The following is a 26,050-nucleotide window of genomic DNA, read 5'->3' as shown; positions in this document are numbered from 1 at the left end:
ATCAGAGGACACTGGCTCGGGGGGCTCTGTTCTAGGTCTCTTTTCTGGGGGCTGAGAGGCCCTGTCTGGGTGAGATTGGGATCCCCTAATTAAGGATATTAAATCTTCTGCCAGAGTAAGCATTTGAGAACTAGAAGTGGGCCTGTGTGAGGGGGGTTTAACAGGCACTGATTTAGCAGATTTGGCTGCTTTAGCCCTGGCAAAGGCCTTAATAGACATGGCTGCAGGAGGCCTAGCAGCACCACGTGCTGGGGTAGAGACATCCAAAGGGATGGTGTCTGATAAATCACTAGGAACCACAGTTGTAGGCAAAATTTCTGAGACCGATTCAGGTAAGGTAGCAGGAGCCTCAGTAGTAGTCATGGATTCGGCTGAATATTGACCAGTTTTCTCGGTTTCGGCCGGCGAGACACTCATGACTTGTTTAACCGTGGTTTCGGCCGAAACCGCGGACCGCGAGTGTCGGTCTTTTTCTTTGCGTTTCTAACAATTTGGGTAGTCGGAGGATCCGACGGCATAATGTACGCAAAATCTGACCCGAAAAACTGTTCAGCAAACTCCGACCGGCGCCTAAGCGTTATCGGTTGAAGGAAGCACAGGCCGAACAGGCTGCTACGTTGTGGTCTGGGCCTAAGCAAGGCAAACAGTAAGAGTGGAAATCTTTATGAGGTATTTGTTTCCCACAAGTTAAACAGTTATTGACTTTTTCTGACATCGGCTGAGGCAAGAAAGAGTCCCCAACGGGGTACTTAGCTTTTAGAAGTCTTCGAAGTAGTATTCGGTAGTAGTAATCTCTGGATCTGACCGACCGGCACTTGCGAACAGCTTCTGCTTCGGGCGCCACGCGGCAAGAAAGACTGAGGAAAATGGCGTCGACTGATGCCTTTATACCCGAAGACCAGCAGAGATGACGTCGGGTGAAGTGCGACATCAGCCGAAGCCGGACCCAGACTTTGGAATCCGGCCGACCGAAGGGCTGCCTGACGACAGGACAACCCATTTGTTATGACTGCAGATGCATCCATGAAGGACATCAGGGTTTTTTGCAGTGGAAGCCCTGACCCCCCCTTTGGGACCCTGAGAAATTGTTTCTGGGTCAGCAGCCGGGTTTTTATAAAGAAATTTATGAGAATCTGGGACCCTGTAGTACCTATCTGTCTTAACTGGTGCAGGGGGTAAAGAATCAGGAGACAAACTGGATTCAGAAAATACATCATCAACAATATCTAGTACAGGGGGAATAGCAAGGGGCCTGTGCTGAGGCAGTAAAAGAAAGTCTCTGAGCCTTTTCTTGGATTCTGAATAATCCTGGCTCTCCCAATGGAAATGCTCCCTCATGGTGTGCAGTGTTTCCCCAAAAGAGTAATCCTCAGGAGGAGAGGCTGAAGGGATATATTCTTCAGCGTCAGAATCCTCATAGGAAGGAAGAGAATATCCCTGTTCTGAAGAGGAATCACAGGAAATATAAACCTGGTCAGAGGAATTATAGTCAGTATCTTGCCTAGGCCTTTTATCAGGAGGGGGATGGGAACCCCTGATCAGAGTAATTAGGTCCTCGTCCATTTTAAGCATCTGTTTCTTAGGCATGGATGACTGTTCAGGTGAATGCTGTACTTGTTTCTTTGTCATTAAATGTGTTTTGGACTTTGCCTTGGCTGCTGAAGTGGTCTTGATAGTAAGCTGTGAAGGTCTGAAAACACCCTCAGAAGCCGATGCCTGCTCAGCGGCTCCGGACTCATCTAAGGGAATAGTGTCCGTAGGCCCAATACCTTGAGTTTCCAAAGGCCTAGTTGTCTCCACGTGGGAGTCGGAGGCGGCCTGTGCCTCTGAGGTAGCGGGTGTCAGGGGCTGCGAAAGCGCCTCAAATGAGCACCGGCGAACCAGCGACTGGCCTAGAAGAGGCTTCGTCATCTGTTCTGGACCTCGGATGCCTCTCTTTTTCCTTGTCCTTGCGCTTTTTATGAACTCCGGTCGTCGGTTGTTCCGACGGCATTATATAGTTAAACCTTCGGCCAAAGTAATGCAAGGCAAAATCGAACTGACGCTTAATAGTGCGTTGGTTTAATCTAGCGTAGAACCGACAACTAGCAACGTCGTGGTCAGGGCCTAGGCAAGGAATACATTTAAGAATGAAAATACTTATGAGGTATTTGCTTCCCACAAGAAATACAATTGTTAACTTTTACTGACATTGGTCTGGAGCAAGAAAAAGTTTCCCCAACGGGGTACTTAGCTTTATTGAAGACTTCGGATCTGAAATTCAATTTCGAAAATCTCAGGAGTCGGCCGATCGGCACTTTCGAACTGCTTTTGCTTCGGGCACCGCGCGGCAAGAAAAACTGAAGAAAAATGGCGTCGGCTGCATCTTTTATACCCTTGGTGCACTGACGTCAGGGAAGAGGTGACAGCAACAGACGGCGGACCAGGACTTTGGAATTCAGTCTAGCCTGCCAGCAGGATAACCCAAGTGTAATGACTGCAACAGTGAAACACTATGAACATCAACAGTTTTAAAGTTCTCTTCTGAACGAGGAAAACTAATAAACACAGCCACGTTTACAGCATTAACGGGCAAAGAATTAGGCACTTATGTCACTCTGGGTTCCATGTCTAATTATGCTGGATTAGCATGAGCAACTGTGAATTAAGTTAATTGTCAAGCTGTTAAACTGTGGTGGCTTCAGGGGACTATACCTGCAGGAGCCAGGGGAAAATGATGAACTGGTTGAGGAACCAGCTTTGGGCACAGCAGTCTCAACTGACTGGGGCTAAGGCACTTCAGCAGCATGCTGTGTTGGCAAAGACTGTAACAATATTCTTTTTCAGGCTGAATAAAGAAGAACCGAATAATTGGTAGGTTTTTCATGGTTAAGCTAAAAAAAGATGCCTGACTTTTGGGGAATCATGGCAGCAGTAGCTGGTAAAAAAATAAAGGCAAGCTGTATATATATATATATATATATATATATATATATATATATATATATATATATATATATATATATAAAAAAACAAAACAAAAAAAACAAAAAAACAAAAAAAGGTAACTTTCCTCCCTGTTAAAACACAAAACAAAGCACTTGCAGGGTCCCTCAAAGTAAAATGCAACCTTTACCACCAAAGCAGAAGTTTAAAATTTTTAACTGTTTACCACAAAAGTAAAAAATGATGGTCCCGTTTACAAGCAAGTCAAGTGACAGACATTAAAAACACATTTTCCTAGCTTAAATAATTGTTTTCAGAAAAAAAAAGCAAAGCAAAAGGTCCCCTCCACCGCAAGGGAACTTATCTGCCCATCACTGGAACAGTGTTAGCTTACCATCAATCCTCAAAAGCCTGCAAAAGGAGTACTCTTTTAGCATCAGAAAAGCTCTGAATGGCTTAGCATCCAAACCTGACTTTTTAATCATCTCAGCTCAAGTTATATGTATGGACATGTGGAAGGTGGCTTGCTATTATATCCTTAGCAGGATATAACCCCATAAGCTAAGGCTACCGCTGCAGGGATCAAATGATCATCAAGAATTCAGTACTATAGCCCACAAGAACAGCTACCCACTGAAAACGGTAATCAAATCAAAATTTAACTTGCCTGAAAAAAAATTATTTAAAATCAAATTTTCTTTCAGAAGACACTAGCAAATAAAAATGATCTATCGTAACACCCATCTGATAAACAAATAATTAATTGTAAATCTTTAGTACAAACAATGATCAGATGCCAAAGAATAGTCAATAAATAGTACCCATTTCACAATGTGTCAATTAATCTGAGATTTAACATAGTACTGCTTACCTCGTTGATGCTAACTTCAGCCTCTACGTATTGCAGGCCCTTCTGTATTATAGAAATCAAAGCAGCAGGAGGTACAAGGGCACCATTTATATTTGATTGGCTGATGTGGCTTTCTATGCCAAAAGTAAATGCTGAATGAGAAAAACCTTAAAAGAAGAAAACAAAATTAAATAACCTAACCCATACCAACTAATCCAATAATGTTTGACACAATTTTTTAGGCTGTATGCAAAATGGAAGTGAATAATTCAGATGAGAACACACTAATAGCATACATGGAGTTTTGCAATATGACATGCAGTGATTTAATCACAAGTTTCATTCAGAAGAGAAAGACCAAACTGTTTGCTTACTATGCACATACTCCTTTCAGATGACATGAAAGATCCATAACTAACATCCCATTTTCCCATTCCTTACAAGCATTTTTTTAAGTCTGTCCCATCTTCCAGTGTAAGTATAAAAGTACAGTTTTGTACCTACCATAAATGTAGATGTTCGAGTGTTCACCCTGCTGCAGTCATCACACTTGGGTTATCCTGTTGTCAGGCAGTCCCGCAGTTGGCTGGATTTCCAAAGTCTTGGTCCGACGTCAGTTGCTGTCGCTTCATCCCTGACGTCAGTGCGCCAGGGGTACATATATTGCAACCAACGCCATTTTATTCAGTTTTTCTTGCCCCAGATGTCAGGTGCCCCCAAAAAGGTGATCCAAATCAGTACCAAAAAGTGAGAACAGTGTACAGACACAAAAACCCTTCAGCTATAAGCAAATACATCAGTAAGGCATAGCAGAGGTTTAGCCAGTAAATCAGAGGGGTTGGAGGGAGGGTAACCTGGACTGCAGCAGGGTGAACGCTCGAACATCTACATTTATGGCAGGTACAAAACTGTACTATATTCATCGTGTTACCCTGCTGCAGTCATCACACTTGGGTTGTGTCCCAAAGCTAAGGTAGGGTGGAGGCATTATAGAAGGTTAGCGGAGGCAATGAGCCCCTGCAGGACTGCAGTGGCGAAGCCTGCCCTGGACTTAGAATAAAGAGGCAAGTGATGGTGTTTGGTGAAGGTGTGTACAGAACTCCAAGTAGCAGCTTCTAAAATTTCCTTGGTAGGAACCCCCCTGAGAAAGGCTGTAGAGGTAGCTGTTGCCCTGGTAGAGTAGGACCAGTTTCCCATGATGTGTATAACAGAATCGTATGCAATGGCCTATCCATTTAGAAATGGTTTGCTTGGAAATGGCCTTCCCTTGAGAAGCTGTAGCATAGGAAACAAAGAGCTGGTCAGTTTTTCTGAAAGCCTTAGTCTTATCCAAGTAATATCGAAGCTGCCTGTGAATGTCCAAGGAATGTAGGAGTCTCTCACCTTTGTTCTGTGGACTGGGGAAGAAGGTGGGTAGATGGATTGTTTGATTTATAGCTACGCTGGAAACCACCTTAGGCATGAAGGAAGGATTAGTTCGTAGAGAGACTCTGTCTTGATGAAAAATGAGGAAAGGTTCCAGTGCCATAAGTGCCTGTAATTCTGAAACTCTCCAAGCAGAAGTTATTGCCAGGAGCAAGGCAGTCTTCCAAGATAGGAACTGAAGGTCCGCAGAAAAAGCTGGTTCAAAGGGAGGTAATGTTAGCTTTTCCAGAACAAAGTTTAGGTCCCATGTAGGCGTAGGAGCTCTTCTAGGTGGTCTAATGTTTTTTGCCCCTCTGAGGAACTGCCTTAGGAGTGGATTTGAAAATAAAGGTGGATTCGTGTCGTAGTGAGCTGAAATAGCTGAAGCATGGATTTTAATTGAGGAGAAGGAAAGTCCTTTATGCAACATCTCAGCTAAATACTGTAGAATGCGAGGCATATGAGGCTGAGTTGTATCTAGGCCTTTAGCTTGGTTCCAAGCAGAAAACCTTTTCCATTTGTCCGAGTAAGCCTTCCTGGTGCTTGGTCTCCTGGCTTCTAGAATAACATCCAGTACTGCTTGTGATAGAGGGGCTGGCTGGCTGGCTGCTTAATTGATTTGCCATGCAGCCAGGTTTAAGGTTTTGATCTGATTGTGTAGAATCTGCTTGTCTTGTTGTGTGAGCAAATGAGGTATTTGAGGCAATATCCATGGTGGGCTGTGAGCCATATTCTCCAGTAGTGGGTACCAGTGCTGGCGTGGCCAGTCTGAGGCTATGAGAATCATTCGAGGTTTCTCCTTTTTGACCTTCAAAAGAACCTTTGTGAGAAGAGGTAATGGAGGAAAGGCATATGCTGTCAGGTTCTTCCAACTGAAGGAGAGAGCATCCACTTTCCATGCTTGTTGGTGGAATGTCCTTGTACAAAATTTTGTCAGCTGGTAGTTTTAAGGACTGGCAAACAGGTGTATATTTGGTAGGCCCCATCTTTGAGTTATCATTGCAAATATTTGTGGGTCTAGCTTCCACTCGTGGGGATCTTTGATGTTTCTGCTTAGGTCGTCTGCCAATGTGTTTTTCTGCCCTGGCAGGAAGTGAGCTTGTAACTGAATTTGGTAGGTCAGAGCTGTGTTCCACAAGATTATTGCTTGCCTGCAAAGAGGGTAGGAATGTGTGCCCCCTTGTTTGTTTATGTACCACATTACTGTGGTGTTGTCTGTCTTTATTGCCAGTTGTCCAGGCTGTAGTAGATCCTTGAAGGCTGTCAGAGCTTTCTGTACACCAAGCATCTCTTTTTGGTTTATGTGCAGTTTTCTTTGTTCTGCAGTCCACAGGCCTTGAATGCATTTCCCTGCCATGTGAGCCCCCCAGGCGTAGTCTGAAACATCTGTTGTGATAGTTTGCCTGGGTGGGGGCAAGGCGAAAGGCTGACCCTTGTTGAGGTGACATGCCTGTGCCCACCAGAGAAATTCCTGTTGAAGACAGGGAATGAGAGATATCACTGTGTCCAAGCTGTGGCTGTGTTGAGACCATACGCTTTTTAGGTACCATTGTAATTTCCTCATATGCATTTTTGCAAATGGTATTATCAGAATGCAAGATGCCATGAAACCCAGAGCCTGCAGAATTTTTCTTGCAGTTAATTGGGTCTTTGTTGCCACTGTCTTGAAGTACTGAGTCAGTTGTAATTGCTTGTCTGGTGTAAGATAAGCCTTCTGGGCCGTTGTGTCCAAGCTGGCACCCAGGAATGTCATTTTTTGTGAGGGTACTAGTTTTGATTTCTGTTCGTTTACTGTGTACCCCAGGCAATTTAGTAGATGCTTCACAAAAGCCAGATGTTGTATGAGAATGTATTTTCTTTCTGCTTGGATGAGGCAGTCGTCCAGGTATGGATTTGAATTCCTCTGTCTGCAGTATGCAATTACTGGTGCCAGGCATTTTGTGAATACTCTGGGCGCAGTAGATAAGCCAAAGGGCAGTGCAGAGAATTGATAATGGGTTGAACCTGCAATGAAACGGAGGGATCTTCTGCAACTTTGTCTGATAGGGACATGCAGGTATGCCTCCTTGAGGTCCAACGTTACCAGCCATGCTTCCTTGCCCAACATGGGAAGTAGCTGCTGTAGAGTTAGCATCTTGAATTTGGGAACTTGTAAGTGTTTAGAATTGAAAGGTCCAGAATTGGTCTCCAAGCATTTTCCTTCCTGGGTACCTGGAATAGTCTTGAGTATAATCCTTGGCCTTGCTCTTGGGTTGGGACCCTTTGAATGGCTCTCATGGCCATGATAGCTGTAATTTGTTTTTGAGCCTCTGCCCTTTGATTTTGTGGCAGATTTGGCATTCCTCTTTTTATTGGCAAGGTGTGAAAGTGGAATCTGCATCCTCGTAAAATTATGTCCAGGACCCATTTGTCCTTTGTGACCATGTGCCAGTTGTCTACAAATAATGCTAGTTTTCCCCCCAGGGGGGCTGACAAAAGAGCTTTGTTTGGCCAGTTGAGATGCAAGTCATTGAGTTTGCCTTCCGGTGGCTTGAGAACGGTCTTCTCCTCCCTTCTGGGTTGGAGTGGTCCATTGGCGAGGTTTATACTGAGCTTGTGGTTGTCCTATGCCCCTTGGGCGCCTGTATTTACCCTTCTGAGGCCTGTCAGTGGCTAGAAAGGACCAATTTTTGGTTGGCCAGTTTCTGCTGAAGCGAGGGGGATGTACCTGTAGGAAATCTTTGACTGTCTGCATTGATTTTGCCTTATCCTCCATTTTCTTTAAAACTTCTTCTGCTTTAACACCAAAAAGAACATCCTGCTGCAAGGAAGCATCTAGTAGTTTTGCTTTAACACGTTCAGGCAGACTCTGCTCCTTTAACCAGGCATGCCTACGTATAACTGATCCAGTGACCGCTGCTCTGCAGGAGGCCTCCAAGGAATCAAACTCACATTGTAAGGTATGTTTGCCCACCTGCTCGGTGGCGTGCAACAAATCCTGTACTTCTTTCAATTCAGATTATTGAGGAAGGGTTGTTATCTTTTGTTTTAACTGAGAGATCAGAAATTACTGATACTTAAGCATATGAAATTGACAGTTTAGAGCTCTCATAGCTAAAGTGGCTGAGGTGTAAACCTTTTTCTCCCATCTGTCTAGTGCTCTTGAATCCCTCTCAGAAGGAACTGGATTTTTAGCCATGGAAGCCTTAGCCCCCTTGGGACCCTGGGAGATAGTCTCTGGGTCAGCTACTGGGCTTTTGTAAAGGAATTTATGGGAATCAGGTACTCTTATAATATCTGTCAGGCTTGGCCGGGGCAGGAGGCAGAGAGTCAGGGTTGAAACTGGACTCTAAATAAACATCATCCACAATGTCCAGAACAGGAGGGATGGCTAGAGGTCTGTGTTGGGGTAGTAAAATAAACTCTCTGAGCCTTTTCTTGGAATCAGAGTAATCCTGGCCTTCCCAGTGAAAATGCTCCCTCATGGTGTGTAAAGTTTCCCCAAAAGAGTAATCTTCTGGAGGGGAAGCTGAGGGAAGAGTATCCTCAGCATCAGAATCTTCATAAGGAGAGAAGGAATAGTCTTGGTCTTCAGAGGAATCCGAAGAAATAGACAGTTGTTCAGAGGAAGCAGATTCTTCCTCTTGTCTAGGCCTTTTGTCAGGAGGGGGCTGGGAACCCCTGATAAGAGTAATAAGATCTTCAGCCATCTTAAGGATCTGTTTCTTAGGCATAGGGCCTTGAACAGGAGATTGAAGTGAAGCTTTTTTCGATTTGGAAGGAGTCTTCGATTTAGAAAACGTTTTGACTGTAAGAGTCGTCGGTCTGAATACGCCTTCAGAAAGCAAAGGTGTTTCAGAAGAACCGGCATCCTTGGAAGGCAAGTCGTCGGTAGGGCCTGAAGTAAAAGGCTGTGTCAGCCTAGTGCATTCCGTCAAAATATCCGTAGCGGTCTCGGGTTCCTCAACTGTGGTAGTCGGAGGCTGCGTCGGACCCTCACAGATAACCGAAGAACCGGAGACCGGATCAACCGAGGCCTCGGAATCAGGCTTAGGCCTGGGCTGACGATCCTTATCCCTGCGTTTTTTGTGCACGCCGGTAGCTCCGACGGCATGTTATAATTAAATTTTCTGCCAAAAAAGTGTTGTGCGAAATCAAATCGTCTTTTAATAGTGCGTTTATTAAATCTAGCAAGAAAACGACAAGAAGTGACATCGTGATCAGGGCCCAGGCAGGGTATACAGTAAGAATGAAAATCCTAACTTTTTCTGACATTGGTCTGAGGCAAGAAAAGTTTCCCCAACGGGGTACTTAGCTTTATAGAAGACTTCGGCCTGAAACTCGAATTCGAAAATCTCAGGAGTCGGCCGACCGGCACTTGCGAACTGCTTCTGCTTCGGGCACCGTGCGGCAAGAAAGATTTAAGAAAATGGCGTCAGTTGCAATATATGTACCCCTGGCGCACTGACGTCCGGGATGAAGCGACAGCAACCGACGTCGGACCAAGACTTTGGAAATCCGGCCAACTGCGGGACCGCCTGACGACAGGATAACCCAAGTGTGATGACTGCAGCAGGGTAACACGATGAACATCAGCATTTCTAAAAATCTAAGCATTCAGGCTCAGGCTGTTAGACTACCATCCCCATATAAATGTGGCTTAATTATAAATTGAGCAAGGTGTACAGTCCCCATGCAGTGTTTATCACTCACCAGATCTAAACCAGGGACCACCTGTAAAAAAGGAACATACTACAAAAGAAAATGTTACTTTTTTCTTTAACATAAAGTGATATCCCAACTATGCCAATAGGCAGTAAGGGTACAAATTAGCTGTTTGAGGAGGCAAGAGACTGGGAAATAAGAATCATACTGCAGAGGGCTTTCTTGAAGATATGCAGATACAAAAAACTACCTGGTGCAGTACAAAAAAATAAATAAATCTACAGGACATAGGCAGAGAGAGAAAAAAAAAGCATCTTAAGAGAGTACAAAGAAATACAGGCTTACTTTAAGAAGCTCAGCCTCTAGAATGTAAAATCATACTGAGGACTAAGTTCTTGTTCTTCTTTCAGCTTCTCCCGGTTAGGGGTTGCCACAGCGGAACTCCGGTCCACCAAAGATTGGCAGTAGATTTTTTTTTTTATGGTGCCGAGATGCCAGCTCAATGCCCAACCTTCAACGAAGACACGCCCATTCTACGCATGTCTTTCAAACGCCACTCGACCACGGGGAGGACATGCAGACTCCACACAGAAGGCGCTCCAGCCGAGAATCGAACGGGAGAACATCTTGCTGTGAGGCGACAACGCTACCGCTGCATCACCGTGGCTTACACTGAGGACTAAGTAATCATAGTGAAAAGGTCTGCCACAGACAATCTTAAAACAGCTGTTAAAGGCTCCAGGTGGACATTTTTTAAAGGCATTCACCAGAGATCTAAAGGTTTTTCGTATTTTTGTAGCAGGACAAAAAAGACCAGAAAATGAAAAGATTGGTTCAAACAACAAATCTGAAAACTTTCTTAAGAAAGGGATTCAGCTTCAAGATGACTGAACATCCTGAAGGATTAGGGAAGCTTTACACCTCATGATGTGGAGTTTAGTAATCTTTGTTGACATAAAATCCACATAGAAAATGATCTTCTGTATAACAAACCTGACAGCTGTAAAAGAAACCAGCAAAAAGTCTTGAGAGTATATTTCTCACTATATAATACATGTTATCAGCTGAATTTTGAGAGATAGCTCACTAGAGTAAACACAACACCTAGTTACATACTTCTGGTGACCCTCCATGTGGCTTTTCAAGGATTCTTAAATCCCACCATACAACCTGGACTCACCCTTGGGTCAGTGAACAGTATCTCTGTTCAAGGTTTAAAGCATACATGAGCACCTAGAATTAATAATTTCCTGGAACCCACTCAAAATACCACATATAGGTCTCAGCTTTCAAAAGGGATCAATAATTTCCACACTGAAGGGCAAGTAGAACTTCCAAGTACTTGCCGTACCATACACCACATCTAAGAGGCAGTCTCAGGCAATGCTCCTTACTTCTGACCACAAAGAAACTGTTAGCATACCTGTAAGAGATAAATAAGCATATAAACTTGCTAGATGTCTTAAAGAAGGAGGGCAACTGTGGGAAAATCATATGACAATGAAGCCATTTTATGGCAGTTTGACAAAGGGGTAGATGGTGTATAAAGAAAAGTTTAAAAATACACTTAGAATTAAGAGAGAAGAATGGAAGGAAAAAAAGATATACAATAAGCAAAAATAAACTTATGAAAGTAGTTGATAAAGGGGCAGGGACAAGTCTTGAAGAAAAGAAATGACATGCATATAATAAAAAAAAATGAAAGAATGACACTGGGGGGGGGGGGGGGGTATTATTTTAAAGGGAAAAAGAAATTGAGATATAATACCAGAAAAATTAATGCAACAAAGGATGAAAAAGGATGGTTAAAATATAAACAAGAGGAAATTATGGATATAGTTGAAAGGTATGTACAGAATATATGTATGAGAAATAAATGTGACAGGAGGTGTATGGAAAGTAATGAAGATGAAAAAGGATGCAGTGGAAAAAATGGGGGGGGGGGGGGAGTTACAGAACATTATAAAAAGGAGATAAAAATCTGCACCAGGTCCAGAAGGATTAGGGTACAACTTTGAAGAAATGTTGGATAATAAAAAGGGAGTTTTTCTGGAAAAACTGAATGGATGGAGGAAGGTATAAAAGAAAGATTTGTAAAAGGTTTATAACATTTATGTAGAAAAAGGGAAGAAAAAAGTACAGTTTTGTACCTACCATAAATATAGATGTTCGAGTGCTAATACAGCTGCAGTCATAACAGATGGGTTCTCCTGCCGTCAGGCGGGTCCTAGGTCGGCCGAATTCCAAAGTCTAGGTCCGGCGTCGGTTGTCGTCGCTTCTTCCCTGATGTCAGTGCGACAGGGGTATAAAAGAACCAGCCGACGCCATTTTCTTCAGTTTTTCTTGCCCCAGATGCCAGGTGCCCCCAGAAGGAAGGCAATACATAAAAATATGTAATAATGCAATGCAATATAATCAAAAAACAGTAGTTGCAAGCAAATACACCATAAAAGAAAACCCCTAGAGGGGAAGGAGGGAGGGAAAAGTACAGTTTTGTACCTACCATAAATGTAGATGTCCGAACAGGAATGCATCTGCAGTCCTTACAAATGGGTTGTCCTGTCGTCAGGCAGCCCTTCGGTCGGCCGGATTCCAAAGTCTGGGTCTGGCCTCGGCTGGTGTCGCACTTCACCCGACGTCATAGCTGCACTTCTTCGGGTATAAAGGCATCAGCCGACGCCATTTTCCTCAGTGTTTCTTGCCCCAGATGCCAGTTGCCCTCTTGGATAGCTAAATTTTGGATAAATGCCAATGTTTCCAAATAGTAGAAGGCAAACAAAAAATAAGCATGTATGTACATATATACAAACAAATACACCATAAGAGATCCCCCCCAGCTAGCTATTAGATGGGCAAATACCCTAGGAATACCACAGAGGGTAAGGAGGGTGGGTAATCCTGACTGCAGATGCATTCCTGTTCGGACATCTACATTTATGGTAGGTACAAAACTGTACTATGTCCTTCAAGGATGCATCTGCAGTCCTTACAAATGGGTAGAATACCATAGCCAAACTAGGGGAGGAGGAAGAAGAAATTATGGTGTAGTTAGGATCCCTTGCAAAACAGCAGTGGCAAACCCTGCTCGGGATCTAGAGTATAGAGGTAAGTTATAATGCTTGGCAAATGTATGCACGGAGGTCCAAGTAGCAGCCTCTATAATGTCTTTGGTAGCCACTCCTCGTAAGAAAGCTGTGGTAGTGGCTGTAGCCCTTGTAGAATGAGGCCTTATGTTCTGTGGAGTTTGCTTTCCATGGTAGGAGTAACAGAATCTGATGCAATTTCCTATCCACTTGGAGATTGTCTGTTTTGAAATTGCTTTTCCTTCCCTTCCTGTTGCATATGCTACCAGAAGCTGGTCAGTTTTCTATTGCCCTTGGTTCTGTCCAGGTAGTAGCGAACTGTCTATGTACATCCAAAGTATGCAGCAGTCTTTCCCCTGTTCTGTGGATTGGGAAGAAGGTAGGTAGGTGGATAGCCTGGTTTAAAGACACTCTGGATACCACCTTAGGCATAAATGTAGGATTTGTTCTCATGGACACTATCTTGATGGAAGATTAGGAAGGGTTGTACTGCCATTAAAGCCTGTAGCTCAGAAACCCTTCTTGCTGAGGTAATTGCCAGCAGAAAAGCAGTTTTCCAGGATAGGTGTTGAAGATCTGCTGTTGCTGCTGGTTCGAAAGGGGGGAGTGTCAATTTTTCTAGCACAAAGTTCAAGTCCCATGCTGGTAATGGTGGTTTCCTGGGAGGTTTTACATTTTTAATTCCTCTCAGAAACTGCCTGAGTAGAGGATGCGAGAAGACAGGGGGATCGAAGCTGTATTCTGCAGAAATAGCTGATGCATGTATCTTGATGGAGGAATAGGACAGGCCTGTATGGAAAAGCTCTGCCAAATACTCCAGGATGTTGGCAATGTCTACCTTTCACACATCTTTTCCCCTTTCAGTACTCCAAATGAGAAACCTTTTCTATTTTCCTGCATAGCTCCTTCTTGTTGAGGGTCTGCGGGCCTCAAGGATAATGTCTTTAACCCTTTGGGATAAATCTGGGTTAGTTGCTCTTATGTAATGTTCCAGGCAGTCAGCTGCAGAGTTTTCAGGTTTGGATGCAGGGTGTTGTAGCCGCTCTGAGTTAACAGCAAAGGAATCAGGGGTAGTGTCCACATTTTCCCCCGAGACATGCTCCTCAGTAATGGGTACCAATGTTGTCTTGGCCAGTCTGGAGCTATCAGAATGATCCTTGGACGTTCCTCTTTGATTTTCAATAGCACCTTGTGCATCAAAGGAAGAGGTGGGAATGCATATGCTGTCAGGCCTTTCCAACTGAAGGATAGAGAGTCCACCTTCCAAGCAAGAGGGTGGTACGTCCTTGTGCAGAATTTCTTGAGCTGGTGATTGAGTGGGGATGCGAATAGGTCTATTTGTGGCAGTCCCCATTTCTTTGTGATGACCTTGAAGATGTCCGGGTGTAGCATCCATTCGTGAGCATCCGAGGTAGTTCTGCTTAATATGTCTGCTAGGATGTTTTCTTTTCCCGGTACAAAAATTGCTTGTAACTGAATGTTGTAGCTCAGAGCCATATTCCATAGGTCCAGTGCCATCTGGCATAGAGGGTATGAATGAGTGCCTCCCTGCTTGTTGATGTACCACATGACTGTGGTGTTGTCTGTCCTTATCATCAACTGCCCTTCTTGGAGGAATGGTCTGAAATTCTGGATTGCTAGTTTGACTGCCAGCATTTCCTTTTGATTTATGTGCAGGTGCAGCTGATCTGGAGTCCATAAGCCTTGTATGCACTTGTCCAGCATGTGGGCCCCCCAACCGAGGTCTGAGGCGTCCGTTGTGATGGTTTGGCTTGGTTGAATGCTGTGGAAGGGCAAACCTGGGTTTGACTGGCATGCCTGAGCCCACCATAGGAACTCTTGTTTCAGGCATGGGATTAGTGGTATTTCGGTTTCTAGGCTGTGCCTGTGTTGGGACCATAAATTCTTCAGGTACCACTGTAGCTTTCTCATATGCAGTCTGGCATGAGGGACCAGGATTATGCAGGATGCCATGAAGCCCAAGGCCTGCAGTACTTTCCTTGCTGTTAGTTTGTTCTGCTTTGTTAATGCCAAGAAGTAGAGAGGAAGTTGTTCTTGTTTTTCTGCAGTTAGGAATGCCATCTGTTTTACTGTGTCCAATTCTGCACCTAAGAAGGTTATTCTTTGGGATGGTATCAGTCTTGATTTTTTTATATTGACTGTATATCCCAGGGCTTGCAGTAAGCGAATGACTCTTTGTAAGTCTTCTGTTAGCTTGTTTTTGTTGTCCGCTTGCATCAGGCAGTCGTCCAGGTATGGATATATTTGGATTCCCTGAAGCCTGCAGTGAGCGATTACTGATGCCAGGCATTCCGTGAACACTCTGGGCAGTAGATAAGCCAAAGGGCAATGCTGAGAATTGATAATGCTCTGATCCTGCAAGAAATCTGAGGTATCTTCTGCAATTTGGTCGTATGGGGACGTGCAGGTATGCCTCCTTGAGATCTAGAGTCACCAGCCAATACTCCTTGCCCAGCATGGGAAGAAGTTGCTGTAGGGTCAGCATTTTGAATTTTGGAACAATGATGAATGTGTTTAAAGCGGACAGGTGGAGAATAGGCCTCAATTTTTCTCTTTTCTTGGTACCAGGAATAGTCTGGAGTAAAATCCCTTTCCTTGTTCCATAGATGGTACCCTTTCCACAGCTCTCATCTTTACTAATTGAGCTATTTGTTTTAGAGCTTCTGTCTTTTGATTTGGTGGTAGGTTTGGCATTCCTCTTTTTCCTGGTAAAGTATGGAAATGAAACCTGTAGCCTTGGTCTATAGTTTGCAAAATCCACTTGTCTCTTGTGATGTAGTGCCAGTTTTTGAAAATAAGGCTAACTTTCCGCCTAAGGGTGCTGCTATTTGTTCCCTGGTAGGCGGTGTCAGAGCCAAGTCACTGTGATTGTCCTGTTGCAGTGGTAGTAGTTGTGTCTGTGCCTCGCTGGTTGTTACCTTGCCACTGGCATCCCCTGTAGGCACCTCCTCTGGATTGATTTCTGCCTCTTGAACGCCTATTCCTGCCTCTCTGAGTTTTAGAGGAGTCTGGAAAGGACCAATTTTTGGAAGGCCAGTTCCTGCTAAACCTTGGAGGCTGAACCTGTAAGAAATCTTTCACTGTTTGTACAGATTTTGCCTTCTCTTCCATTTTCTTCAGTACCTGTTGAGCAGGAGAACCAAATAGACTGACCTTATCCATAGGAGCATCTAATAATTTTGCTTTAACATGATCCGGCAAGACCTGTTCTTTCAACCATGCATGCCTTCTTATAACTGTGCCAGTCATGGCTGATCTAAAGGAAGCCTCCAGTGCATCATAGCCACATTTTAAAGAATGGTTACTAACCTGCTGAATGTTATGCACCATTTCTAGAACATATTTCTTATCTAAAGAATCATCAGAGGACAATTTCTTAGTTAACTGATCAAGCATAAACTCCTGGTATTGGATCATATGAAACTGACAGTTCAATGCCCTAGCTGAGAGAGTAGCAGAGGTGTATACTTTTTTACCCCATCTCTCTAAGGACCTGGATTCCCTTTCAGAAGGGAGAGGGTTTTTAACTGAGGTCGAAGCTACTGCCTTAGGCCCCTGGGAGACAGTCTCGGGATCTGCAAAAGGAGTCTTGTATAAATGATGATGTGTGTCCGGGACCCTGTAGAACCTATCGGGCTTAGCAGGGGCTGGAGGCAAAGTATCAGGAGCAGTGCAAGCATCATTAAATGCATCATCTACAACAGGGAGAACTGGAGGTATAGCTAAAGGCCTATGTTGTGGTAAATGCAAAAAGGTCCTAAGCCTTTTCCTTGAATCTGAGAAATCTTGTCCCTGCCATTGGAATTGCTCTCTCATGGCATGTAAGGTTTCCCCAAAGGAAAATTCCTCTGGTGGAGAGGCAGAAGGAATCGATTCCTCAGCATCGGAGTCTTCATAAGTAGAAAAAGGAGCCTCTGGATGGTCTGTATTGTCTGTATCATCAGAAGAATCATCTGAGGACACTGGGTCAGGGGGCTCTGCTCTAGGTCTCTTTTCTGGAGGAGGTCGAGAGGCCCTGTCTGGATGAGATTGGGATCCCCTTATTAAAGAGATGAGATCCTCTGCCAGAGTGAGCATTTGGGAACTGGAACTGGGCCTGTGAGAGGGGGGCTTAACAGGCACAGACTTAGACGTTTTGGCTGCTTTAGCCCTGGCAAAGGCCTTTATGGACATGGCTGCAGGCGGCCTAGCAGCACCACGTGCAGGGGTTGAAACATCCAAAGGGATGGTGTCCGATAATTCTTGTGAAACCACAGTAGCAGGTTGAATTTCAGAGGCCGATTCAACGAGGTTAGAAGGGGCCTCGGTAGTAGTCATGGATTCGGCTGAAGATAGAACCGTTTGCTCGGTTTCGGCAGAAACCGAGACACTCGCGGTTTGCTTAACCGCGGTTTCGGCCGAAACCGCGGACCGCGAGTGTCGGTCCTTTTCTTTGCGTTTCTTAATAACTTGTGAAGTCAGAGGATCCGATGGCATTATGTACGCAAAATCTGAGCCGAAAAACTGTTCAGCAAAGTCCGACCGACGTCTAAGCGTCCGTCGGTTGAAAGAAGCACAGGCTAAACAAGCTGCTACGTCGTGGTCTGGGCCTAAACAAGGTAAGCAGTAAGAGTGGAAATCTTTATGAGGTATTTGTTTCCCACAAGTTAAACAGTTATTCACTTTTTCTGACATCGGCTGAGGCAAGAAAGAGTCCCCAACGGGGTACTTAGCTTTTTAGAAGTCTTGAAGTAGTATTCGGTAGTAGTAATCTCTGGATCTGACCGACCGGCACTTGCGAACAGCTTCTGCTTGGCGCCACGGCAAGAAAGACTGAGGAAAATGGCGTCGGCTGATGCCTTTATACCCGAAGAACTGCAGCTATGACGTCGGGTGAAGTGCGACACCAGCCGAGGCCAGACCCAGACTTTGGAATCCGGCCGACCGAAGGGCTGCCTGACGACAGGACAACCCATTTGTAAGGACTGCAGATGCATCCTTGAAGGACATCCTGGACTGCAGCTGTATTAGCACTCGAACATCTACATTTATGGTAGGTACAAAACTGTACTATGTTCATCGTGCATACAGCTGCAGTCATAACAGATGGGTAGAATCCCAAAGCTAAGAAAGGGGTGGTAGGCACTAGGTGGAACTAGGAGGAGCCAAAATGCCCTGCAAGACTGCAGTGGTAAAGCCTGCTCTAGATTTGGAGTGTAATGGTAGGTTGTAGTGCTTGGAGAAGGTATGCACAGAACTCCAACTGGCTGCTTCCAAAATATCCTTGGTAGGTACTCCTCTGAGGAAGGCTGCATAGGTGGCTGTGGCCCTGGTGGAATGGGTTCTAATGCCTGTAGGTACAGTTTTGCCATGAAAAGAATAGCAAAAGCGTATGCAGTGTGCTATCCATTTTGAGATTGTTTGGAAATTGGCTTTCCTTGAACTCCTACCGCATAGGCCACAAAGAGCTGTTCTGCTTTTCTGAAAGGCTTTGTTCTGTCCAAATAATAACGCAGTTGTCTGTGGATGTCCAAGGAATGTAGCAATCTCTCCCCCTTGTTTTGAGGATTAGGATAAAAAGTAGGTAAATGTATGGCCTGATTTAAAGCTACCCTGGATACCACTTTAGGCATAAAGGACGGGTTGGTTCGTAAGGAAACTCTGTCTTGATGGAAGATGATAAAAGGCTGGACAGCCATGAGAGCCTGTAGTTCTAAAACTCTACGAGCTGAAGTGATAGCCAGAAGCAAAGCTGTTTTCCAGGACAAATATTGCAAATCTGATGAGGCAGCTGGCTCAAAAGGAGGCAAGGTCAGTTTTTCCAGAATGAAATTAAGATCCCAAGCAGGTATTGGTTGTTTCCTTGGAGGTCTTAAATTCTTAGCCCCTCTGAGGAACTGTCTTAAGAGAGGGTGAGAGAATAAAGGTGGATCAGTGTTGTATTCTGCAGAAATGGCTGAGGTATGGATTTTGATGGAGAACGAAAGTCCACTGCTTAGCAGTTCAGCCAAATATTGTAGTATTTGAGGTAAATTCAGTTTTCCAGGGTCCTGGCCCTTTTTCTCATTCCAGACGCAAAAACGTTTCCATTTTGCGGAGTAAGCTTTTCTAGTTGTGGGAGGCAAAGAGATCTATGTCTGGCCTTCCCCATTCTTGTATTATTTCTGTAAAAACTTTTGGATGCAACTTCCATTCGTGTGGATCTGTCATATTCCTGCTTAGGTTGCCTGCCAGTGTGTTTTCCTTGCCTGGCGAGTACTGTGCTTGTAGTTCCATTTGTAAGTCCATGGCCATGTTCCAAAGTGACATGGCCAGTCTGCATAGGGGTTAAGAATGTGTTCCTCCCTGCTTGTTTATGTACCACATAACTGTGGTGTTGTCCGTTCTTATCAATAGTTGACCTGGTTGTAGAAGGTCCTTGAAAGCTATAATAGCATTTATTACTGCTAGCATTTCTTTTTTGATTGATGTGAAGGTGCTTTTCTTTTTGGGACCATTTGCCCTGAATGCACCGGTCTGTCATGTGTGCCCCCCAGGCGTAGTCCGAGGCGTCTGTTGTGATGACTTGATTTGCTTGAGGCTTGCTGAATGGAAGACCTGTGTTTGTTTGACATGCTTGTGACCACCACAGAAATTCCTTTTGCAGACATGGAATTAGTGGTATTGTTTCCAAACTATGGCTGTGTTGAGACCATATGTTTTTTAGGTACCATTGTAGTTTTCTCATATGCAGCTTTGCACATGGGATTAGTAAGATGCAAGATGCCATGAATCCCAGAGCCTGCAGGATTTTCCTTGCAGTCAGCCTGGTGCAATTTGCCAGTGTTCTGAAGTATTGAATTAGTTGCCCCTGCTTCTCTGGCATGAGGTAGGCCATCTGGGTGTTTGTGTCCAAATTGGCACCCAGGAAGATTATCTTCCGAGAGGGTATTAGCCTTGATTTCACTTTGACGGTGTATCCCAGAGAGTTTAATAACATTATTACATAAGCCAGATGTTTCAGAAGAATGTGCTTGCTGTCCGCTTGGATCAGGCAGTCGTCCAAATAAGGGTATATTTGTATCCCTTGAAGTCTGCAGTAGGCAATTACTGATGCCAGGCATTTCGTGAATACTCTGGGCGCAGTAGATAAGCCAAAGGGCAATGCAGAGAATTGATAATGGGTTGAACCTGCAAGAAATCTGAGGTATCTTCTGCAATTTTGTCTGATTGGGACATGCAGGTATGCCTCCTTGAGGTCCAATGTTACCAGCCAAGACTCCTTGCCCAGCATGGGAAGAAGTTGCTGTAGAGTGAGCATCTTGAATTTTGGTACGAGTAGGAATGTGTTTAGGATGGAAAGATCCAAAATAGGTCTCCAATCTTTTCCCTTCCTTGGCACCAGAAATACCCTGGAATAAAAACCTTGACCTTGTTCGTGTGTAGGTACCTCTTGAATAGTTTTCATGTTTATGACATCTGAAATTTGCCTTTGTGCCTCTGCCCTTTGATTGTGTGGCAGGTTTAGCATGCCTCTCATTTTTGGAAGGGTATGAAAATGGAATTTGTAGCCTCTGTTTATAATGTCCAGGATCCATTTGTCCTTTGTGACAACATGCCAATTTTTTTGAAAATAGTGTCAGCTTTCCTCCTAAGGGGGCTGCCATTTGAGACCTGGTTGGCATGCAAAGGGGAAAGTCATTGGTTTTGCTTTCTGAAAGATTGCGAGTTGTCCTCACCACCTCTTTGTGTAGGAGCTTGCCATTGTCTGCCTCTATATGATCCTTGTGATTGTCCTCTGCCCCTCGGGCGCCTGTATCTGCCTCTTTGGGGTCTGTCTGTGGCAGGAAAGGACCAGTTTTTGGAAGGCCAATTTCTACTAAAACGTGGGTGTTGAACCTGCAGAAATTCTTTCACAGTTTGCATTGATTTAGCCTTTTCCTCCATTTTTCGTAATACTTCCTCAGCATTAGCCCCAAACAGTACATCCTTTTGAAGAGGGGCGTCTAGTAATTTAGCTTTGACATGATCAGGCAAGGCTTGTTCCTTGAGCCAGGCATGCCTACGTATGAGTGAGCCTATAACAGCAGCTCTACATGAGGCCTCTAGAGCAACAAAACCACACTGTAAGGTATGTTTACCCACTTGTTCTGCGCTATGCATCAAATCCTGCAACTCCTTCAAGTCTGGTTGTTCAGGTTGTGACATTTTACTTTTCAATTGTGATAACAAAAACTGTTGGTATTTTAGCATATGAAACTGACAGTTTAAGGCCCTCATGGATAAGGTAGCCGAGGTACATACCTTTTTTCCCCAGGTACATACCTTTTTTCCCCACCTTTCTAAGGATCTGGAATCTCTCTCGGAAGGCAATGGATTTTTGGCAATGGAGGCCTTAACTCCCTTGGGCCCTTGTGAGATGGTTTCTAGGTCAGCAGCATGGCTTTTGTATAGAAATTGGTGTGAATCAGGAACCCTGTAGTACCTGTCCTGGCCTTCCCAGTGGAAGTGTTCCCTTAAGGTATGCAAAGTTTCCCCAAATGAATAATCCTCAGGGGGGGATACAGAAGGAATAGACTCCTCTGCATCAGAGTCTTCAAAAGGGGAGTAAGACTGTTCCTGATCATCAGAGTGTTCTGAAATAATGGAGCCCTGATCAGAGGAGGGGGAATCTTCCTCCACTCTGGGCCTTTTGTCCGGAGATGGCTGAGAACCTCTGATTATAGTAATTAAATCCTCAGCCATTTTAAGCATCTGTTTCTTAGGCATGGGGCCTGGAGATGGGCCCTGTGTAGCTGGTCTCAGAGTGCATGGATGCTTTAGACTTGGTGAAAGCCTTGATGGAGAAAGAAGAGGAAGGTCTGAAGACACCTTGAGTGGAGGTGGACCTGTCCACATTCTGTGTTTCAACGCCAAGAGTGGCGTTGGTATCTGTAGTCAGGGTGTGGGCCGAGGAGCCTGCGACCTCGGGTACAGGAGACACCGCCAAAGATGTGTCGTCAGTAATCAGGGGCTGCGTAGGCGCCTCGCTGGGAACCGGACCACATGGAGTTGCTTTGGCGTGGTGTCGGTAGAGGCCGCGGACCTCGAGTGTCGGTCCTTGTCTTTGCGGTTTTTAGACAAAACCGGAGTCGGAGTATCTGACGACATAGTATAGTTAAATGCTTTTCCAAAAAAATGCTGGGCGAACTCCGCCCGACGCTTAATAGTGCGTTTGTTGAATGTAGCACAAAAGCGACAGACCGAGACGTCGTGGTCTAGGCCTAAGCAAGGAATACAGAGGGAATGGAAATCCTTATGCGGTATTTGCTTCCCACAAGAAATACAATTATTAACTTTGTCTGACATCGGTCTGAGGCAAGAAAAGTTTCCCCAACGGGGTACTTAGCTTTTAAGAAGACTTCGGTTTCCAAATTTTCGTAATCTCAGGAGCTGGCCGACCGGCACTTGCGAACTGCTTCTGCTTCGGGCACCGCGCAGCAAGAAAGAGTGAAGAAAATGGCATCGGCTGGTTCTTTTATACCCCTGTCGCACTGACGTCAGGGAAGAAGCGACGACAACCGATGCCAGACCTAGACTTTGGAATTCGGCCGACCGAGGACCCACCTGACGGCAGGAGAACCCATCTGTTATGACTGCAGCTGTATGCACGATGAACATCTGGCATCCAGTTACATTGGGAAATACTGACTATAAAATATTTATGAAGATTTTTCAGAAAACAATGATTGGTGTTATGAAAGAAGAAATGGGAGAAGGAGTGTATGGGGTTAAAGGTAAAAGAGTAAATGAAATCCTAATGACAGTTAAAGTGGTTCAGTACATCAATAAGGAGGAAGGAGAAGGAAAAGTAAAGAGTTATGTACTTACCATAACTTGGCATCTGTGTTATCCTATGTCATTATTCATCACAGTAGGGTCTTGGATCTGAAATCAGATCAGAGACAGGAACTTTGCCCAAGACAGATCCAAGGCTCAAACTCCTCCCTCCCCATAATCCCCTGATGCCCTCTAACCCTCAGATCAAGTTTGCCAACATAATCAGTATCGCTACGACCCAAAAGGAAGAAAGGGAAATAGACCTGGACCCACAAATTCCAACTTCCTTCAAAGATCCAACAAGGAAGGGGGATGCGGGAGGGAATTGTGATGAAAAATGACATAGGATAGCACAGATGCCAAGTTAGGGAAAGTACATAACTATCTGATGTTATCCAAGTCATTATTCCTCACAGTACTGTCAGAGTCCTGAGCTACAATCTACCCTGGGAGGCCTCAAGGATGGACATGTCAAAGCAATGTGGAATCAAAGGAAGCTCTGTTCCTGGAAACCAAATTGATTTTCTAATGAGATATAAAAGAGTGAGAATTAGACCAAGTGGCAGCAGCACAAATATCGTCAATGGAGAGTCTGGCCATGAAGGCTGAAGTAGTAGCCACAGACCTAGCAGAATGAGTTCTAACTTTTCCCAGAACTACAAGATGCTTGATGGTGTAGAATGCAGAAATACAGCTGGAGATCCATATAGAGATAGTCACTTTAGAAACGGGAAGGCCACGTCTATTTGGGGAAAAAGCCACAAAAGGCTGGTCTGATCTGTGAAACTCCTTAGTCATATACAGATAAAATCACAACAGCCTGTGTACATCCATAGTATGCAGGATGTACTCTCCTTTATTAGAACTGGGAAAGAAAACTGGTAACTGAATACATTGGTTCAGATTGGATTCGGAGGAAATCTTGGGCAAAAAGGATGTATTCCTTCTAAGAGACACTCTATCCGTGTGAAAGAACATATACAGGGGAGCAACTGAAAGGGCTTGCAGCTCAGACATCCTCTTAACTGAAGTTATGGCTAACAGGAAGGCCATTTTCCAAGACAAAATTATGAAATCGCAAGAACTAACAAGCTCAAATGGACTCTGGCAGAGATTGCAGCAGTAAGGTTAGATCCCAAGAAGGCAAGGGATCCTTAACGGGCGGTCTTAAAAGGAAAATGCTTTTCATGAAGGCTTTAGAGAGTCAGGGAGAGAACGCAGGTTCGCTATTCTCATGAAAATTGGAAAATGCAGCCAAATGAAGCTTAATAGTAGAAAAACCTGACCCTTTCTGAAAAAGTGAAGACAAAAACAACAGAATAACGGGTCCAGATTCCTGCCCTTAGCCCAGATAGTAAACCTTTTCCATTTGCTATTAAAATAAACCTTTCTGGTGGAAGGTTTTTGTAAGGCTAGGATAATATTCTCGATAGGGGAAGCTAGCCTGGACTGTTTCAAAAATCAGTGGAATTAAGAAAAAACATGCAGTCAGAATTAGGGGTCCGGAGATTGGGAAGAGTGAACCCCAAAGAATGGGAGATCAGATCCTGAAGGGGATCCAGTACCCAAGGGAGATACTTCAGGGGAGACCTTAGGGAGGGAAACCACACATGACCAGGCCAGAAGGGGGCAATGAGGATAAGTGATGTCCCCAGGTGGCACACTTTCTGCAAAACTTTAGGAATAAGAGGGATAGGACGATAAGCACAGAGGAGACCTGGAGGCCAACGGTGGACTACAGCATCCCTTCTGTGACTCCTCGGGGGGGCAGGGTGAAGTACATGCTGCATTTGTTGTTGGATGGGGAGGCAAAGAGGTCGCAGCATGGTTGACCCAAATGACTGAATATCTGCTTCACCACCATCGGACTGAGGGACCACTCATAAGGACTCAACATGGTTCTGTGGAGTTTGTCAGCCAACACACAGAGTCCCAGAGTGTATGTGCCACAAGAAGAAAGCACCTGGAGGACATCACCTATTCCCACACTGTTACGGCCTCTCTGCACAACAGGCAAAATCCTGTTCCCCCTCTGTTTGCTGACATATCAAACCACTATCATGTTGTCCATCTGAATTGTAAATGTCCCCAGAGGAAGGCAACCCTAAAAAGCTTGCAATGTTAAGAGGCCTGCTCTCATCTCTAGGACGTATATGTGCAATTTGGTCCCTACTGGGGACCATGTGTTTTGAACACTTCTCTGCTGGAAATGCCCCTCCCCAAGCCAACAGGGAAGCGTCTGTGGTCACGGTGGCCTTGGGTGGACAGAGTGAAAAAGGCCTGCCTAAAATGAGATACTGAGACTGAAGCCACAAAAGAAGGTGTTGTCTTCACACTGGTGTCAATTTTATGGACATGGACATAGGTTGAGACAGAACGGACCACTGAACCACCAGGTCCACTGCAAAACCCACATATGGTACCTTGCTAGTGGCACAAGCTGTATGGCCTTGGCCATGGACACTAAGGTCTGAAGAACAAAGTGGACTGGAGGATTCGAAAGATTTAAGATTTGAATGACCTGCTCCTGGATCAGCTGTACTCTGTGAAGAGGTAATGCTGACATCTCCGAGATGGAGTCTAGTTGGACTCCTACGAACTCATTTTTCTGTCAGGACCAGATTGGACTTCAAGAGATTCATTGTAATCGCCAAATGGCTGAACAAAAAGGATGTACTGGATGACTTGTGACAGCTGATGCCTTGTGGGAGCCGTGAGGAGCCAATCATCAAGGTATGGAAACACCTGGAATCCCTGCAGTCTCATGTGAGCCACCACCACTGCCATGCATTTGGTAAACACCCGGGGAGCTGTGGTGAATCCAAAGGGAACTGGGAATGATTGGCACCTAATCGGAAGAAAGGTGTCTCCACAAATGCCTATCTTGTGATAGTAGGTGTGCTGGAGATCCACTGAACACATCCAGTCGTCCTTGTGTATGAGAGGCAGAACGAACTTAACACCGACCATCCAAAAAGTACAGTTGTGTACACTTACCATAAATGTAGATGTTCGAGTGTATTAACTGTTGCATTCATTACATTTGGGTTATCTGCTTGCAGTAGCCCTCAGTCGGCCTGATTAACAAAGTCTTGGGTCCTACGTTGGTTGCTGTCTCCTCTTCCATGACGTCAGGCGTATAAAACATGCAGCTGACGCATTACATCAGTTTTTCTTTCCCCAGATATTAGGTACCCCCTTAATGGGAATAGATATCTATATATAAATTTATATACATGTGTGTGTGTGTGTGTGTGTGTGTGTGTGTGTGTGTGTGTGTGTATATATATATATATATATAAATATATATATATATATATATATATATATATATATATATATATAT

General features: G+C 44.6%; 1 protein-coding gene across 2 annotated transcripts in view; it reads right to left on the bottom strand.

Annotated features, from left to right (window-relative positions):
- TBL1XR1 (TBL1X receptor 1) overlaps positions 1-26,050 on the bottom strand; it is a 3,130,276-nt gene that overhangs the window by 2,391,420 nt on the left and 712,806 nt on the right. For both annotated transcript variants that reach the window (XM_044070133.1, XM_044070134.1), the window contains one exon: positions 3,797-3,942. In XM_044070133.1, the coding sequence (XP_043926068.1) occupies positions 3,797-3,942 (146 nt within the window). The remainder of the gene's footprint in view (positions 1-3,796; positions 3,943-26,050) is intronic.

The sequence above is a fragment of the Protopterus annectens genome, chromosome 4.part1, assembly GCF_019279795.1.
Source record: "Protopterus annectens isolate FY-2018-M chromosome 4.part1, PAN1.0, whole genome shotgun sequence".
NCBI classification, from domain to species: domain Eukaryota; kingdom Metazoa; phylum Chordata; order Ceratodontiformes; family Protopteridae; genus Protopterus; species Protopterus annectens.
Note: the sequence above shows the minus strand (reverse complement) of the source record. Positions and strands in the feature narration are given on the sequence as shown.